General features: G+C 37.2%; 1 protein-coding gene and 1 long non-coding RNA gene across 2 annotated transcripts; both read right to left on the bottom strand.

Moving 5' to 3' along the window:
* Positions 1–10,229: 10,229 nt before the first annotated feature.
* LOC123666005 lies at positions 10,230–10,697 on the bottom strand. Its single transcript, XM_045600219.1, has one exon. It carries the CDS (start codon positions 10,695–10,697, stop codon positions 10,230–10,232), a length of 468 nt encoding a protein of 155 aa, XP_045456175.1.
* Positions 10,698–15,224: 4,527 nt separating this feature from the next.
* LOC123666161 lies at positions 15,225–18,791 on the bottom strand. Its single transcript, XR_006745159.1, has 4 exons — positions 18,641–18,791; positions 16,628–16,732; positions 15,887–16,192; positions 15,225–15,703 (listed from the first exon to the last, which is right to left on the bottom strand). It is a non-coding gene; the product is annotated as an uncharacterized LOC123666161 (long non-coding RNA).
* Positions 18,792–19,106: the final 315 nt, after the last annotated feature.

Raw genomic sequence — 19,106 nt, forward strand, 5'->3', positions numbered from 1 at the left:
TTGTCGTATTGTACCGATCTTAAAGTTTGCTGTTCTTCAATATTGACGGTATTGGCGTTACTAGTTGTCGTTCTTGAAGACATTAAATAATTGTGCAAGACACAGGTAGTCTTTGTAATGACGTCCACTAGTTCCAATTGACATTCAAATGGTCGACGAAACACACGAAATCGCGCTGTTAATATGCCGAACGCATTTTCTAATACATTTCGTGCTCTACTGAGACGATAGTTAAAGGTGTTTTTTGCTCTGTTATCTAAACATGTACTCCGTGGGTACGGCCTCATAAAGTGTTTTTGTAATGGGAATGCTTGATCACCTATAAACACAAAAGGTGTTGGATCGCCATCAGGCGTTAAAGGTTTATGATTGGGCAAGTTTAATTGCCCGTTTTGTAATTTGTGGCCAAATGCACTATCTGCAAAAATACCTCCGTCGCTAAATCGGCCCATTGAACCAACGTCTATTATAATAAATCTTTTGTGTGCATCAACGACTGCGAGAAGGACGACAGAATAAAATTTTTTATAATTAAAATAATTAGAACCCGACTGAGGAGGGCATTTTATTGAGATATGCTTCCCATCCACGGCACCAAGGCAGTTAGGGAATTGCCATTTATCATTAAAGTCTTCTGCAATTACTTCCCATTCACTTTCTGTCGGTAACTTCATATATATTGGTTGCAAATGAATCCAATGTGCATTGCACACATCTTTAACAATCAAAGAAACTGTATTATTACCCACTCTGTAATTGTATCCAATTGTTCTAAAGGAGTCGCCAGTAGCTAAAAACCTGAAACACATAAATATTTATTACTAAGTTTGACTTGGTGTTTGTTACAGTGAAAACTGCGAAGAATGAGTGGAAAAAATTACGAGATAGTCATCGAGAGTCACTCAAAAGGATGAAAGCCAGTACAAGTGGTCAGGCTGCTTCTCCGGCAAATAACTGGAAATATGCCGAGTTACTCGAATTTCTTTTACCCCACATGAAAAACCGTAAGAGAACTGGTAACGTATCAATTAATGATAAAAATACTTTGGCCAGTACATCAACTCAAAGTCAAAATACTTTGCCCGGTACTTCGATCGAAAGTCAAAATACTTTGCCCAGTACATCAACCGAAAGTCAAAGTACTGAGATTTTCGAAGAAATTCCGAATGATGATGATGAAAATACTTCCGAACCACCAAGGATAAAAAAAAGAAAAGTTGCCGATGACGCATCATTAAACGACTTACTTCAGAAAGTCGATAACGATTTTATGAAGCGATGTGAGCAAAGAGAGCAACGGAAGACTGAGGAGGCAAAAGATGCGGAGAAACACAGACATCCGTTAAATTTATTTTTTGACAGTATGTGCGAGTCAACTAAAAAGCTTCCCGATTGGATACAAAGAGATGTAAAAAAAAAGCTTTTTCAAATTGTAAACGAAGCAGAGGAAAATTATGAAAGTTATTTGTCTAGGCAGACTTATCAATATGGGTACTCATCATCATCCACATTTTCGACCCCAACTCAAAACGATAACTTAGATAATTTGTAACCTTTTGGCATTTACCAATAACAAATATAAATAAATGTTTTTTTTAATTAAAATAGTTTTGCTTACCTTAAACAAATAGCTAATCTTTCTTCTGGGGTTATAGCCTTCCGATAGTTAGTATCTTGTTTAGTAATATCTCCGATAATCAATGATAACAAATCATAAAACTGAACTCTTGTAACACGATAATATAACTGAAAATGTTCATCATCTAATTCGTAAAATAAAGTTCTAAACTCTCCACTTGCGTGCCGAGATTCAATGTGTTGACATATCCAAGGTCTAGAATGTCGTTTTCTTATATAATAATAATGTCAGTATTAATCTTCTTTTTCTATGTGTAACGTATTCATCATCGGAACTTTCTTCATCGATTATATTCATAGCAAGCGCCTGACGTCCGTCTAATTGAACTCCGCAACACTAACTGAGCTTTGGCTTAGCTCTTTGTGTGCACGCCATTTATTTCTATCTTAGCTTAGTTTTGCTTAGCCTAGCTTCCCTAGCTTAGCTTTGGAATAGCTTAGTTTTCGGTCTGCAACCCGCGTAAGAAAATGTGTGCGAAATAGAGGTGGACACGTAGAACATGAACTTCAAAAACATTAGGTGAATAAATGTTATTTTTGAACTGAATTATTGTTTCATTTAGCTTACTGCAATCACCGACGATCTGTAATGATGATGATGCTGAACTTAAGTCAAATTAATTAGATTAAATAAGCGCTATTTATTCTGACTGCCATGTAGCCTTAAAAACTAAGTTTCACCTTTGAGAAAAATAAATACCCTAGAGTGTTATACCTCGTTGGATAGCTGATAAAATGTAGATGTTTTTAAGCACATCTGCAGAGCAAGTGCCATAATAATTTTTTGAGATATCCAGAAATGAAAAATATTTTTTTATAATTTGTACTTATTTTCTTAAGTTTCGATCGTCTACAACGACCCATTTAGTTAACTTACGTGCAATTTGTCATTGAGGTCATTAAGCATCTCATTCTTCATGTAAAAAACCAAAAAAATAATCATAAGAGTCAAAAAAATTCAAAATATTCAATTCAATAGCCGAAAAATTGGGCATTTCCATAAAAAAAAATAAAAGTTTAGGATGGAGGGTTCCATAGTGAAATCATTCAGAAATGGTGTGTACTACACGCCCTTAACGGATCTAGGTCGACTTTTCCTGTAACCCTGTATAGATGAAACATGTCAATTTTTCACACACCACTTACGCACGCTGGCAGTCGAAGAAACATAAAAAGCGAGGACATGTGAAAGAGATTGGAGCGAGACCGAGGTTGGTTGTTGTTTATGCCGGAAGTGCTCAGGAATTCGTTCATGATATGATATGAACCACGAAAACTTTAAAAAATGGAAGGAAAATAAATTATTATCTAATTTGCCTATTAATTCTACAGTTATAATTGATACCGCTGCGTACCATAATGTGAAAATAGATAGAAAAACCAACAAAATACATGTTGAAACAAAAAATGCTCACTTCGCTGCAAAATCTTCCTATTCCTTGCAGTTTAACTATGTTGCGGTCACAATTATTCGAAACACATTCAATCGGTATTCGTTGAAAAAAAATTGTGATTGATTAAATTTTAAAAAGCCGTGGGCACGAAGTTTTGTATTTGCCACCAAACCACGCAGATTTAAACCCAATAGAATTGGTATAGGGCTAACAAAGAACAGATTGGGTAAATCAGACCTAAGTACTAATGTAAATCAGAAGTCTAATAAACTACAACAAACATTTGCGAGTATTCCACGGATCGATGGAAGAAATGTGTGGATCACGTAATAAAAATAGTAAACTATTACCTACAACAAGATAGCTTAATCGATTAAAATTACGATGACATGTACCGATCGTTCATTATACAGCTATCAGAAGAAACGTCATCTGAATCTTCGTCGGACTCAGAATTTGAAAAGATTCCGATGAAGAATGACTGAATGAATAATGATAATGTTAATCTTAAGCAACTTTTACATATTAATTTTTGAAGACATGGTCTTGCAAGAAGTCAGTTACGACCCGAGTACCTCAGTCCGTTTAATTGAAGCAAGGACGGGGGTGTCAAAAAGTACAGCACACCGAATTTTAAAGAGAAACGAATTTCACCCGTACCATGTACAACGAGTACAAATTCTCCTGCCCCAGGATTACCCTGCAAGGCTTGCATTTTGTCAAACGATGTTGCAAAAGTATAGGGAAGATCCGCAATTTTTAACACATTCAGTGCCTAATACACGGCGCCGTGGAGCAGTAGTAGGCCACTCACACGGCGCCGTGGGGGAGCGGGGGGCTGAGCACACGGCGCCGTGGAGCGCACCCGTCTCGTTTCGATGAGTTAGTACGCCGCCGGCTTCCAAGGCAGGGTCACGTCGCTTATGCAGCCACGCGCTCGATTTGTTGATCTTACAAATACCGTTTATGGATTTTGAATAGCGTAATATTTGTATTTTATAGACGATTGTAAATCACACTTAATTTTCGCGCCAAAATGAGTGAAGAGCCGGGTTCGTCGAAGTGCTTTTCTAGCGATAATTCTTCGATTTCTGGTGCTAAAAAACGCCGAAAAACAATCATAGACAGTAGTTCGGACGAAAGTGATTGCTCAAGTGAGGAAGCTGTTTATTCACAGTGTAATGATGAAGAAGACGAGTCTGATACGAGTGATAGCGATTTAAGTATAATGGATTCGCGAATTGCTGCCCGCCGCCGCCAGTCAGCTCTTACTTCGATACGACCTGATGGCTCCCTTCATGATGAGCATAGCAACATGGAAGATATTTCAGAGCAGATGTCAACAGGACGAGGTTCACCTTCATTGATACAAGATGATGGTCCTTTTGGTGAGATTCCCGACCATTTATTGATCAATACTCAAGAAACGCCATCTGTTTCTTTACTGAGGTCTTCCGCGATTACCCCGACATTCTCTGAGGAAAGTCATTTATCTTCAGAAAGTTCCATTTTTCCTTCACATGTTGCTGGTCATTCATCTACGTCAGCACTTCCACGTTCTGGTGACAACAATGGGCAAGTCGCACAAAATATCGATGGCCAGCCTTCACTCCAGGGAGCTACAGCAACATGGTCTTCCACAGGTTCGATGAAAACCTTAGAGTTTACCAAAGCCCAAGAACTATTAGTTCCAGTGCCCTCTGACCCATTTGAAACGTTTCTATTATTTTTAAATGATGACATTCTCGATTTAATTATACGTGAAACAAATCTTAATGCTGAAAGAGTATTACAGCAGCCTGGAATAACTGATAAATCAAGAATTACCAATTGGAAGGAATTAACACGCGAGGAATTCATGACCTTTCTTGGGTTACTACTTCACACCGGGACTATTCGGCTAAATAGACTGAATGACTACTGGAAAACTCACTGGCTATTTAATATACCTTCTTTTAGACAATATATGTCACGTAATCGGTTCATGCTAATATTACGATGCCTGCACTTTTCATCAGATCCAAGTGACGAGGATCGATTGGCTAAAATCCGTCCAATTGTGGATAACTTCAATACTACTATGAAAAATATTTATAGTCCAGGGAAACAGCTTTCTCTTGACGAGTCCATGGTGTTGTGGCGGGGACGGCTTCTCTTCCGTCAATATATTAAAAACAAACGCCATAAGTATGGTGTTAAGTTATATGTTCTGGCAGAACCTGAAGGGATTGTATTAAAATTTCAAATATATGGTGGTGCAGGTGAAGAAACTTCAGGAGAAGGACACACACAAAAAATTGTGCTAAAATTACTACACGAAAATCTGGATTCCGGCCATAGTGTATATATGGACAACTATTATAATTCTTATGATTTGGCTGTGAAGTTGCTGGACCGACAAACATACTGCACTGGCACCTTAAGAAAAAATAGAAAAGGAAATCCTGTTGACCTTGGCACAGTCACCCTTAAAAAGGGGGAAAACAAGTCTTTTTTTTTAAATAACGTGCACATTGGTAAGTGGAGAGATAAAAGATATGTGCTGTATATATCGACAGAGCATGATAATGAAATCATGGAAGTTACCAACAAAAGAGGCCAAGTTCTGGCCAAACCTTCAGCAATTGTTCATTACAACAATTTTATGTCTGGGGTCGACCTACAGGACCAGATGCTGGCTTACTACCCATGTGAAAGAAAGACCATGAGGTGGTATAAAAAACTCTTCATCCATGTACTACAAATGAGCGTAGCAAATGCTTATTGTTTGTATAACAAATTTTCAACAAATCAAAAGGTGAATTTGTATGATTTTCGACTTTCCATTTTGGAAAAGCTATTGCCAAAAAAACCAGTTCAACTTAAGGTACTACAAGTAGAGCATAAATTGACAAAAATTGAAAATGTGAAGTTGCGCGAAAAGAAGGAAGGAAGAGGCACCAGAACAATTAGAGAAATTGTTAGGAAGGAATGCAAGGGTTGCAAACAAAATAAGAAGAGGGTGGCTACTTTATATGAATGTAAAGGATGCGACGGATCACCTGGTTTTTGTACCCAATGCTTTTGTGTTTTTCATTCATAGTTTTCAGACTATCAAGCTTAGTTGTAAGAAATAAATAATTTGTTTCCTGTTTTTCATTTTGATTTTCGGTTTATGTATGTTTTTCTTTTGCTTTTATTTTTTATATAATTAAAACTAAACACAATTGATTAATTGTTTTATTTTACCCATAAACCTAATAATAAGTTATAAATAACCCATAAAAAAGATCAATACAAGATAATCTCTCCTCCCCACGGCGCCGTGTAGTCAGCCACACACATGCTGCCAGGCCGACTACACGGCGCCGTGGATTATCCTTTTTTTTACTTAAATTTGTTCCAAATTACATATTTTTTAATAAACCGTCCTAGGGTGCCATCTATTAACTATAGACACATTTAAATAATTTGGGCCTACGCGAACATCTCTGATGATAAGGTGAGAATCCAGCCTAAATCTCATTATTAAATAGGCATTGAATGTGTTAAAGAAAATTCTATGGTCCGATGAATCCTAAAAAAAGACGGATACATGAATCTGCATAACCTGCACGAGTGGCATTTGGAAAATCCACACTTAATGCGAGAAGATCGATCTCAGTATCGCTTTAAAATAAATATGTGGACCGGCATTTTAAATGGAAAAATTATTGGGCCATTCGAGTTACCAGAAAATTTGACCGACGAGGTTTATCTGGATTTTATAGAAAACCATTTACCAAATTCACTGGAAGACGTCTCACTTGACATTTACCGAAGCATTTGGTTTCAACAAGATGGCTGCCCAGCACATTATACTTGCTCAGTCAGAGAATTTCTCGATCTAGAATACCGAGGTAGATGGATAGGATGGTCTGGTCCAATTTCGTGGCCAGCTCGTTCACCGGACTTAAACCCAGTCGACTTCTTTTACTGGGGAACGTTAAAAGAAAAAGTATATTCTAAACCACTTCAAAATTTAAACGAATTACGAGAAAAAATTGCGGCAGCTGTTGAAGAGATCAACTCGAAAAGGTACGTTCAACATATGGCGGCGATCACACGATGGCAGACCAGTTCTGGAGACGTCGGCTTAGGGAGTACCTGCCGACACTCATACCAAGAGGGCAATCGACGATGGAGGGACCGCAGCTGCAACCGAACGACCGCGTCATAATCGTTGACGACACGCTGCCACGCAACACATGGCCCAGGGGTATAATCGTTAGAGTGTATACGGGACCAGACGGCGTCGTCCGAGCGGCCGACGTGCGAACCAAAGGAGGTGTGATCCGGAGACCTGCGACAAAGATCGCCGTCCTGCTGAGGGGAGAGGCTGCGAAGAGTCTACACCGGGGGGAGGATGTTACGGACGGTTTACGTCACCAATGATTATATTTTTGTTAGTTATAATATAAGTAGGCTAATAAAATGAAATATAATGTAGTACGTAAGGTATAATAAGATGTAAGTAAATTGTATCTTAGACATTAAGTCGTCGTACTTTAAAAATAATGTAAGGGTAAGGTGAACGTATGCGTTAGAGAGAAAACCGGAGATGGCAACAGGTGAGGGAGGGGGCAACAGTATGAAATAGACATACGGGCCAGAAAGTGGGGCAAAACACCCCTTCTACTAAACGCGGGCTGAAGTTGGTACTTGTCTCAAACGGGTCCGTTAGGTTGGTACTGCGCAAAGGGCGGGACCAAGATCTGCCGCCATTAGAGCGCTTGTAGACGTCCGTTTTTTTCACCGGATAACGGACCGTGTTTTTTGCCGGATTCGCGGTGGTGTATGAATTATAATGAATGTGTGTACATGCACCGGACATCGGTCCAGCGAACAATTTACGCCGGATGCACCACCCCTTCCCCTCGGCGCGACGGACACCGGTCCGGTGTAAGAAATGGCGGTCATCCACGCCAGTGTATTGGTGCGTGTTGACGCTGCCGGACGTATTGCCTGTTTTCTGTTAATTGAGTGCCGTCTACCTGCGTTCTTTTAAAAATGGGTAATATTGACATGGAATTGTTAATAAGTTTGGTTGAAAATAGGCCTGTACTGTGGGACAAAACCCAAGAGTGCTATAAAAATAGACAGTCGAGTTTTGCCGCTTGGAGAGAAATTTGTCTTGCGTTAAATGAAGGTTTTGAAACGATGTCCGAGAAAGAAAAAAAATGATTTTGGTAAGTAACATTTTATTTTCATTATTTTTATGCATGTTGATTTTGCCATGGTACACGCCCTACTGGTGACATGAAATACTCTGCATATTTGTTACGAATCATATTTGCTGTTACATTACCTCGTGTTGAATGGGAACGAGGCAAATGGCATAGAGTAGACACCATGTGTGAACTAGCAGTGTCAGTAGCATTATTAGCAATACCCTCTACTTTATGAATTATGTTTTGTAATAAGCAGCATGTTTTTACAATGTTAACAGCAGTATCTGTTGAAACATTTAATGGTCTATGCAAAATCCTCCATTTATTGGATAAAATACCAAATGCGCATTCGACGTAGCGTCGCGCTCTTGTGAGACGATAATTGAAAATTTTTTTATTGAGTCAAGTTGATGCCCACCGTAAGGACGAAGTACGTGTTGATGTAAAGCGAAAGCTTCATCAGCAACAAATACACTCACCGGCACGGAAACTTGGCCAAGTATAAAATTTGTGATAACTTTAATTTTTTTCAGCTTACACTGCAAATTTAAGCCAATTTTGATCGTTGTTCATCCAATTAACGTCTTTAATACGTAATTAAACATAAATAATGTTTTTTTTAGTTTATAATGAAGTTTAAGCGCAAAATCACATTTACACAAAATTAAACACTGCAGTTTTGAGCACTAGTAATAAAAACTGTTTGAACTGTTTGATCTTTGGTGAGCTTTTTAATATCGCGTGTTTCCTTCTCTAGCCCTTATGACCGCCTGCATTCGGTCTGGCATGCTTTGGATGACATTTTTAATGTTTTGTTGCGACAAGTCGCACCAGGCAATCTATGCAGCATCTTGAAGCTGGTTAAGAGTATGTGGTGGGTTCGATGATGTTTTAATTGTCTTTTTTAGCTTATCCCAAATATGCTCTATTGGATTTAAGTCGGGGCTGCGAGCTGGCCACTGCAATTTTTGAATATCAACCTCTTGAAAGTACTCATTTACGATTTGAGCGACGTGAGGATGTGCATTATCATGCATTAAATTGAATTAGTCATATCCAATAAACCCTCCAAAGGGTAAAACATGTTCTTGAAGGATATCCTCGACGTATCGTGTTGCAGTTAGAGCGTTATTGACGATGACCAATTCTGTACATGCATCAGAACTAGCGCCACCCCATACCATTATAGAGCCTCTACCAAAACTCACTGTTGGAGTGCTACTAATCGCCAGATATCGTTCAACTTTCCTTCTCCACACACGTTGTCGACCATCAGATGCATTTAAAGCAATCCTGCACTCATCCGTTAACAAAACCTTTGCCCTTTTCTCATGAGACCGTTAGCATGTTCGGGGGCAAATTGAAGTCGAGGTGCTTTATGCTGTGGGAGAAGCTGTGGGCCACGGGCTAGTCTTCTTGCCCTTAAATTAACTTCCTCTTTACATCTTCTCACCGTACGCTCACTAACATTTACGTTCCTGGAGATTTCAAACCGCTGCTGGATCTCGACAGCACTAAGGAAGCGATTTCTTAAAATCTCTAACACAATAAAACGGTCGTCATGAGCTGACGTCCAACGTAAACCACCACTACCTGGTCTGCGTGTGCAGAGGCTAGTCTCTTGCTACCGTTTTAGTGCGTATTTGGATCGAAGAACGCGGTACATTAAGGGTAGTAGCCACTTCACGATGGGTTATCCCTTGTTCGAGTAATGCCACTGCTTGTGCTATCTGACTTGGTGACAAAGGCATTTTTATTGATTCTTGGGCGCCTTTAGATGTTTATTTATCACAATAAAACCAAAGAACTTCGACAACTTAACACTCGCAAATTCCGCAACAAAATTCAAAACGTAGAGTTCGTCGGATAAATGACACGATTCAACTAAACTTCAGAATCCAAACCAAAATGTCCTTCAACTCAGTTAAATATCCTCTTAGGAATAAAGTAAACATTATTTCTACCCACTTATACAATAAGAAAAAAGTTAGACACACTTAAAAATTTGTTATCGCATGTTATGAGTTTGGCCAAGATTCCGTGCCGCTGAGTGTACATAAGGTAACTGACTCCCTGCACCTGGCAACTGCTTAGGTCGAGGAATATTTAATTTATCGCCTACTATTCTTTTCCAAAATTCTGTTTCTTTAAATACTGCTGAATCGCATTCTTTGCCGTAGGCTCCAACATCAATAAAAACAAAATTATAGTTTGTGTCTACCACAGCCATTAATACTATTGAGAAATAGTGCTTGTAGTTGAAAAACATTGATCCACTTTCTTCTGGCTTGATGATTCTAATATGTTTTCCGTCAATGGCTCCCAAGCAATGAGGAAAATTTGCATTGGTCTCGAAATTTTTTGCTATTGTTAACCATTCGTCTTCCGATGGTAGTTTCATATAAATTGGAGAAAGGGTTTCCCACAATGCTTCAAATACTTCTTGTACAATACAGCTGATAGTTTTTATACCCATTCTGAAACTGTAATGTAGATCACTAAATGTGTTCCCTGCAGCTAAATATCTGTAACAATTTTTTCTTTTATAGGCAAAGATATCATAAAAAAATGGAACAATGCAAGAGATAACTGGATGAAATATCACAAAAAAGTTAAGGAATGTAAATCCGGCTCTGGTGCAAAAAGTCTACGAAAATATAAATTCTACGATCAAATGCTCTTTTTGTGTAAAATTGTGACTCGCCGAACAACGGAAGCAAGTATTACATCAGAAAAAAACATCACACAATCTCACAACAAAGAAACTGACTCACAAACCAATAATGACCCTACCGCACCAGCCAATACTACCGATTTAACAAAAACAAGCAAGAAGAGAAAGACAGACTGTAGCGAAGTTGATCGACAAATGCTTACTTTAATTAAATCAGTTGAAGATGAAGACAAGAGTAAGAGTATGTGTTTTTTCAAAGGTATTGCTCCGATTGTAGACAAGTATAGTGATGACGATTATGTTGAATTCCAATATGAAGTCATTAAAGTTATGAGAAATTTAACTCGGAGAAATCAAGCGTCCATGCAGCAGCAAAATTACAATTACAATATTAATCGAGGCTACACTACGGCTACACCCGACTACAGGATACACGAATATCAACCAACACAACCCATTCCATCGACATCCAGGATGCCCTATGAATATCAGCCAACACAACTCATTCCATCCACATCCAGGATGCCTCAAGAACTCATGCAGCAAGATGATTCCCAATCTTCAATTATTACTGAATTAAGTTCAATCACATCGCCTGATTACGATTTCGATTTTTCTAAAACTCCTTAATTTATTTTTTGAGTATAATAAAACAATTACTACCTACTAAATTTTGTTTTAATTAATACAGGTAATCAATCCCCTTTTCTATAATTTGAAATTGAACATCTCTTTAACATACCTTATCGTAACGGCTAATCTCTCTGCCGGGGAAATAGATTTACGCATGTCAGTATCCTCGTGTCTTATTTTATCATATATGGCTGTTAATAATAGTTGAAAGGTTTCTTTCTTCATCCGAAAATAATTGTAAAATTTAGTTTCATCTTCTTCCAACTGCGTAAAAAGAGTTTGAAATGCACCATATTTTTCCCTTTCCAATAATATAGGATGCACCCACGATGACCTTTTACGTTTTTCTATTTCTTTTTGTTTCTTCTTGTACAAATAGTAGGCCAATACGAGTTTTTTTTTCTTATTATTCGACATTTCACACGTGTGTAATCTCTGACTACCAGTTCAAAACTAACGCATATAGACGGCAGTCCATCAATCCGGTAAAAAAAATATGTATACAAGGATAGCCGTTTATTGACGGTCCGTTATCCGGTGAAAAAAACGGACGTCTACAAGCGCTCTTCGAGAGAAAACCGGAGATGGCAACAGGTGAGGGAGGGGGCAACAGTATGAATAGACATACGGGCCAGAAATTGGGGCAAAACACCCCTTCTACCAAACGCGGGCTGAAGTTGGTACTTGTCTCAAACGGGTCCGTTAGGTTGGTACTGCGCAAAGGGCGGGACCAAGATCTGCCGCCATTAGCCTACCGTTAGGCTGATACTACGCAAATGCCGGGACCGAGATCTGCCGCCATTGACTGTCCGTCAGGTTGGTACTTATCGCAAACATGTCCGTTAGGTTGCTCACTCTTCTCGAGGCAGGCAGGTCTGTGATTGGTCAACGCAAATGGCGGGACCGAGATTTAGCGCCATTGGCCCGTGGCAATGGCGCGGGAAATTTATTTATTTATTTATGCATTAAAAAAACTTAGAACTAACATTACAAGTAACCCAATACGTTAGTTAAATTGATCACAACAAATAACATTAAATTTAACAAACAATTTAAACAATTCAATAAAAAAAAATAATCAAAAAATATAAAATAATCAATATATAATCACACTTAAAAAATTCCTACAATTCATAAAAACAAACATTCAATAATAATAATACAAATTAGTACATTTATATTAATAAAATTACAATCAATGTCAAGATGTAACATTAAATTTATCAATTAATTAAAACAATTCAATAAAATCAATAAAAAGATAATAATTTTACGTCTAATTAATCATATAATCAAATCTAAAAAAAATGTACTTGCAACCTCTCCTGTTACGCGGCTGTTACCAGGGTGTGGGAAACGCTATATAACGCATTACCCAGCAACTGCCACTTAATATCTAACGAACATTCGCCGCACTTAAACAAGAACAAGGAAGAAAACTAAGAAATAAGAACCGAGGAAACGATTGAAGTTTAATTTATGCAGCTTTGCAACCTCAACAATTAGACTAAAATTAATTGATAAAAAAAATAGCCTATTTGTTTTTAATTTGCAGGTCGTAGCGTTTTTACATCGATCATGTCACTTTCGAAACCGTCAGGACTAGGTCCAAGTCGTGCTAATATCAGCGAAAAAGATAAAAATGTAAATCCACGTAACCCGGCGGGAGCGTGGTGGGGTGTAGCATACCCCACCAATTATTTTTAATGCCGTACATTTTTATTTTTGTAAGTTACGTGGTAACGACTTCGAGTAGCTGGAGCTGAGAAGGCGGGGTCAAGTCACACTGACGTGATCGCAGTGTGGCGTCAGCCGGTGTTCGAGATACACACGAGTATACGTACATGAGGTACACGGTACACGGCACCAGATAGTTTACGTGTGCATTTAACCATAACATTATTTACATTTAATTTTATTATTTCTTGTCTTTTTAAGGTTTTTGACAAACATTGGTGAAAACAGTAGGGAAAATAGACTTAGGTTTATGTTATACGACATATTAGAAAATTCTTTAGATGAATCGAGCTCGCCGGATGTGTCTGATCATTGCAGTGAACACAATATAGAATCCGATACGGAACAGGAGCAAAATGTTGAGAGTGGTAGTGATCAAGATTCCGACGTTAATGCCCCTCTTAGAACTCGTCGTCAATCTACTCAAGGTCACGCACCTCATTACAAATCGAAAGATGATCAAATATGGTTAGCAAATGTCGCGTATTAATATAAAAACACGATCTGAAAATATAATGCGTGAACGCCCTGGAGTAAAAGGATTAGCTAAAATTGGAAAAATTGAACCTGATTGTTGGAATGCTTTCTTAAACCGGAGAAATGAAGAATGTTGTATTGAGAAATGATGAATGTACACGACAAACGACGAAACGATGCTTCTAATGTTGGAAATATGAAGACCTATTTATATGCTGTGCAATATTTTAATACAGAAACAGGCATATCTAAGAAGCTATTAGATTTTTATGAAGATCCATTTGAATCGTCTAGATTTATTTCGAAAAATCAAGGAAGTGACTGAGGATAATGATTTAAACTTGACTCAGATCACTGCTTACAGAGCGCATAATGCTCCTGTTAATAACGGTGTGAACTCGGTATTCCAAAAATTACGAATAACCAACGACCATCTGATTAAAGCAAACTGTTACTGCCATGTCATAAACAATTGCGTAAAATACGCCCTCGAAGCTTTGTCCATAGATATTGAAAGCATTATAATAAAAACATTCAACGAATTTAGTTCATCATTTACAAAGACCCAAAAACTAAAAGAATGTTTCTTGTTTGCGAGTGTAGAGTACAAAAACCTTCTTCGGCATGTCCCAACGAGATGGCTATCTCTTTTGGCCGCTTTGGCTTTTGCCGTTTGCTTAATTGCTGGCCTGCTATAAAGCACTACTTTTTGTTGAAAGGGGAAAATGAATGTCGGAAAGATATATGGAATTTGTTTTGAAAAGTCTAACGCATTTCGATAACAATGAAGATAATCGATCGATGCATGTAAACTTTATACATAATATCATGTCAAGAGTTTCAAGCAGCAATATTAGCTTTAGAAGGTGATACCTGTACCGTCTAAATCGACAGAGTAATGACAAAACTGTTGAGCCACCTCAAAAACAGGTTGGATGACAAAGTTTATGAAAATAGAAATAAAACCTTATTAAAGAACATTTCCGATCATGAGAAAAACATTTTCTGTGTCGAGGCTGAACAATTTTTACAACGAGCAATTCAGTATTTACAAGAACATTATTTCTCCGGCAACTCATTATATAAGAAGCTTGTTGTATTGTCTCTAAGAGGCGAAAATTTATTTATTTGGGAAGAGCTCTCCTTGTTTCCCGACGTGCTAAATATTTCAAATGAATATGATCAAGATACTTTATATACCGATTACTGCTGCCTTAGAGAAGCATTTAACCACCTTCCGAAAGACAGAAACATGTCTAACGACAAAATCTGGACATACTTTTTCAAAGAATCTAAAGAGCAGAACGACTTCAAAAACTTGAAAAAAAATTATATCAATTGCACTGTCAATTCCAGTAAGCAATGCTTATTTTTGCAGTTGCAGGAGAAGTAGAGACCGATTACCGCATACTCTCGCCACGTCACCACCAAGTATCCCGAGTCACGCTCCGTGAGTGAGGGGGTCGACGTTAGTGTTTCCTAGTTCCCTAGTGTAATCACCACTGTGCCGACCAATAAGGCTCACATGCCACCACCAGGTCTATCTCCTACTGCACCATGGACTGTATCAGGTCTTAAGCCCTGGCACAGTGGTTCACATTCGCCTGAAGGAGGCTATGACCGTCCACGAAGACATGGCCATATCGTCCTATGGAGCCTGGTGGCTTTCGGTTCTCGGAGTGGTCTAGGTTCCAACGACCACTCTTCCTTTAGTTCTGGGCGGGCAGCATTCCCTTTCGTATGCGATGATGGCTTCCCAGCGTCTGCACAGACAGCACATCACTGTACTTCGTTGCACATTTGCGCCATGTGCTCTTCTTGGCCACACCAACACAGCTTGCCCTTGTCGACCATACTCGTTGCTTGGTTGCTTTTTGAGTTTTGATGTTGCATTGTCCTCTCTACTGTGGCTATCAGAGGATTCCTTCTTGTTATTCTTGATTACTTGTAGTTGAATTTACCTAGAAAATAAACTTTTATTCAATGTTTTTTTTTCAAACAGCTTAACTTTATTAAAAATAGGAAAAATTCAGAGGTAGTGACGAAATAAGATAATATTATCACAGTAATTCAAAATTATGTTTGCATCATTAGTAAAAAAAGTATATATATATGTATTATATTCACAATGGAAAAAAAAATACCTTTGGTGTAGGTGTTAGGCAACACTAGGTTTCCCAACTCATGGAAACAGATCTCGCCTTACATCAATGCTTTCGTCACTTCCATAGATATATCGTTTGATTGCACTGCTTGTTACAATTCCCTTAATACGTAACTTAATAAAGTACTAGTACAGTAAAATATCTATTAATCATAGTCATTAATCAAGTCATACGTCAAAATAACTGTAACAGTTGGTTATTCATCTTCTGATTTGTCGATATCTGAAGATTCCTGTTTCTTTGTTTTCAACTGACCATTTGAAAGTGTTTAGTGCAGAATTTTCACTGAAATATCCAAAATTACAGTATTAATTAATAATAAAAAATAAATTGGTTTTAAAAATCAAGTTTCGCATGAAGTTGAAATAAAAGACTCCATCTTACTATGAGCAGTGCTAGCACTATATTGATATCAAATTTATGTTCCCCGTCACTAATTTGAGTGTATCTGACTTAGTTAATACCTGACCAAAAAAAGGCAATCGTGTTGTGAAGCAAAGTTCAACTTAATTCTTCCACATTACTTCATCACAAATGACTATTATAAATTGACTTACAATTAGAAAACGCACGAACTCAAGTTGAATTGTTAAAGAAAAATACAAAGGAAAAACCTCAATTCATTTTGATCTGCAAGATTAAATTTTATTATTATGGACTTTTTTTTTTATAACCACATCCGTAATACTCATGTTATGTTAAATTAAACAGTATACTTACAAAAAATCGTAACTCATCCTTGATTTTTTGCAGCTGGTTAATTTGGAACTTTCTGTATGCTAAAATGATATCTAGTAATATGGGTTACTTCTTGTTCCTGGGTTTCTGTAACAAATGAAATGTTTTATATTTAAAAATGTTAAAATAATCACACTAAAATTTAATTACCTGAAAACTTAATAATAGCTCATCATCATCATCATTTCAGCCTTTAAGTTCACGTCAAAATTAGCACAAACTCATGTGTTTTGCAGGCGGGTTGGTGACCAATAGCTCAAATTAAAGTATGTTTGTTTTTTTTTTAACATTAGTAAAGAAACACTTCATATGTGACAAAAACAAGTACACTATGGACGACGTATCTTGGTGAAAAGGTTGCGCAGTAACACTTTTTAGGAATCAAATGGTGGCATGAGACGCATAAGGGTGGTCTACGCTAGTGATGACAATATGTAAACACAAGCGATATTTTATTCAATCGAATAGTTTTATTAAGGATTTATTAATTTTTGTTTATCTAAGATATTAAACATTTGAATTACAAATATAGTAAATTTGGTCATAAATAAACGAGATTTCAACTTTAATCTTGGTTGAAAGATACAATACACTTGAATATCAGTTATCTATTAATGACTACTTGAGTAACGACTGTTTGAAAAAATTTAAAACCTCTTTATAAAATTAAATATACATATATATGACAGAATGAAATATGAGAAAAATCTACCTCAGATTTTTCTCGCTCATCGTCTCGGAGTACTGGGCAAATTGCAGATCAAATTCTCATAACGAGTTATGAGACCATAAGAGATCTCGTAGACTCTCATAACTCAGTATGAGAATTTGGTTTGCATTTGTCCATGGTTTATGAGATTTTTTCCTAGGGTCGGTCTACTGTGGGCTTCAGTGGTCAATGTTGGCACAAGTAAACACAATTTATGATATTACAAATTTCTTATAACACAGGAATCACTAACGCAGAAAGGTACGCAGCATAGAACGCAGGATGGTTATTAGTTAACAGGGCGGAGACTAACTTCTTAGCATTCGATAGATGTAATGCAATTAAGTATATATTATATCATAATGTTTTATAACCCACTATATCGCTTTATAGAATTAAAAAAATCAATTCTGTCAATAAAGTTCCATAGAATTGTGTACACAGGTGTTGTAACTTTCAGAATATGTCTTAAGTTAATACTAAAATTAAATAATATTAAAATTAAACAATTTCAACAAAATGCATCTTATTAAAATTGTGAAATAGCTACATTTTAATTTATTAGAACATAATACTAATATTGCTGTACTGCTCGTAAATAAATGCATTATGGAATATGTTAATAATCTGTGTGCCACGGCAGTAAAGAATATAACCACCCCCTCTCTTCCCGTGGCTGTCGTTAGAGGAGACTAAGGGATAACACAGTTCCACTACCACCTTGGAACTTAAAAGCCGACCCATGGCGGGATAAACAAAACCAGCCCTGCGGTCACCGACCCGCCTGCCCAGTGTGGTGACTATGGGCAACACATATGAGCTCACGCCATTTTTGGCACGAACTTGTAGAGGCTTATGTCCAGCATTGGACTGCGATAGGCTGAAGTAATAAAATATGTTAATTTTAAATTGGTAATAAAATCAAATACTGTTAGATTTAGGTTGAAAAAGTCTATTGAGTGTACGTTGAATTTTATTGCTTATAGTATTATATTGAATTAATACAATATAATTTATAACTTTGAGAACACGTTTTTAGGCAGGAAATGTCTGGGTATATACCTAATTAAAAAATCCGCAAGTATCCAAGATGAGGAAGTCGCCATCTTGGTTTATTTTATGATAAAACCTCTTTTTAGGCTGTAGAAATATTGTATTTGAATTATTTCTATCGGACTGTGGCAAAGATTATTGTTAGGGTTATGTTATTATATTAAAAACTATATTAACACGTGTGGTGACCATCAGCGCTACACATATGGTTCCAGATTAAATATGGTACTTACTGCTTATTTTCCGAGGCAAATTCTTCGCAAAGGATTTATCTATCATTTTTATGTATTGATATACTATTGAAATGACCTCAGCCTGTATTTCTGATGAAATACTCATTTTCTTTACTTTAACAATTTCCTGCCGATGGACCGATGCACGGGTATTCAGTGTTGCAAAAGTGTAAAATAAAAAATCGGTATATTTAGCTCCGAATAATCGGTAGAAATCGGTAGATTTTTACTCGGAGTAAAACAAAAGTATTTTAAGTCAATAATGCGTTCATTTACACAATACGTTTACATTACATTTACAAAATACATCCACCTGGAACCTAACGGGTGAATAATAGCTTAGGGGGCTGCGAACAGTCAATTAGTGATGTCTGTGGAATGTCACGAACGACGAGTTCAATGAAATAGCAAAGAGATAACTTACTGTCGAAATCGGGTTAATATAGGTATACAGATGTGTGTTAAA

The sequence above is a fragment of the Melitaea cinxia genome, chromosome 25 (assembly GCF_905220565.1).
Source record: "Melitaea cinxia chromosome 25, ilMelCinx1.1, whole genome shotgun sequence".
NCBI classification, from domain to species: domain Eukaryota; kingdom Metazoa; phylum Arthropoda; class Insecta; order Lepidoptera; family Nymphalidae; genus Melitaea; species Melitaea cinxia.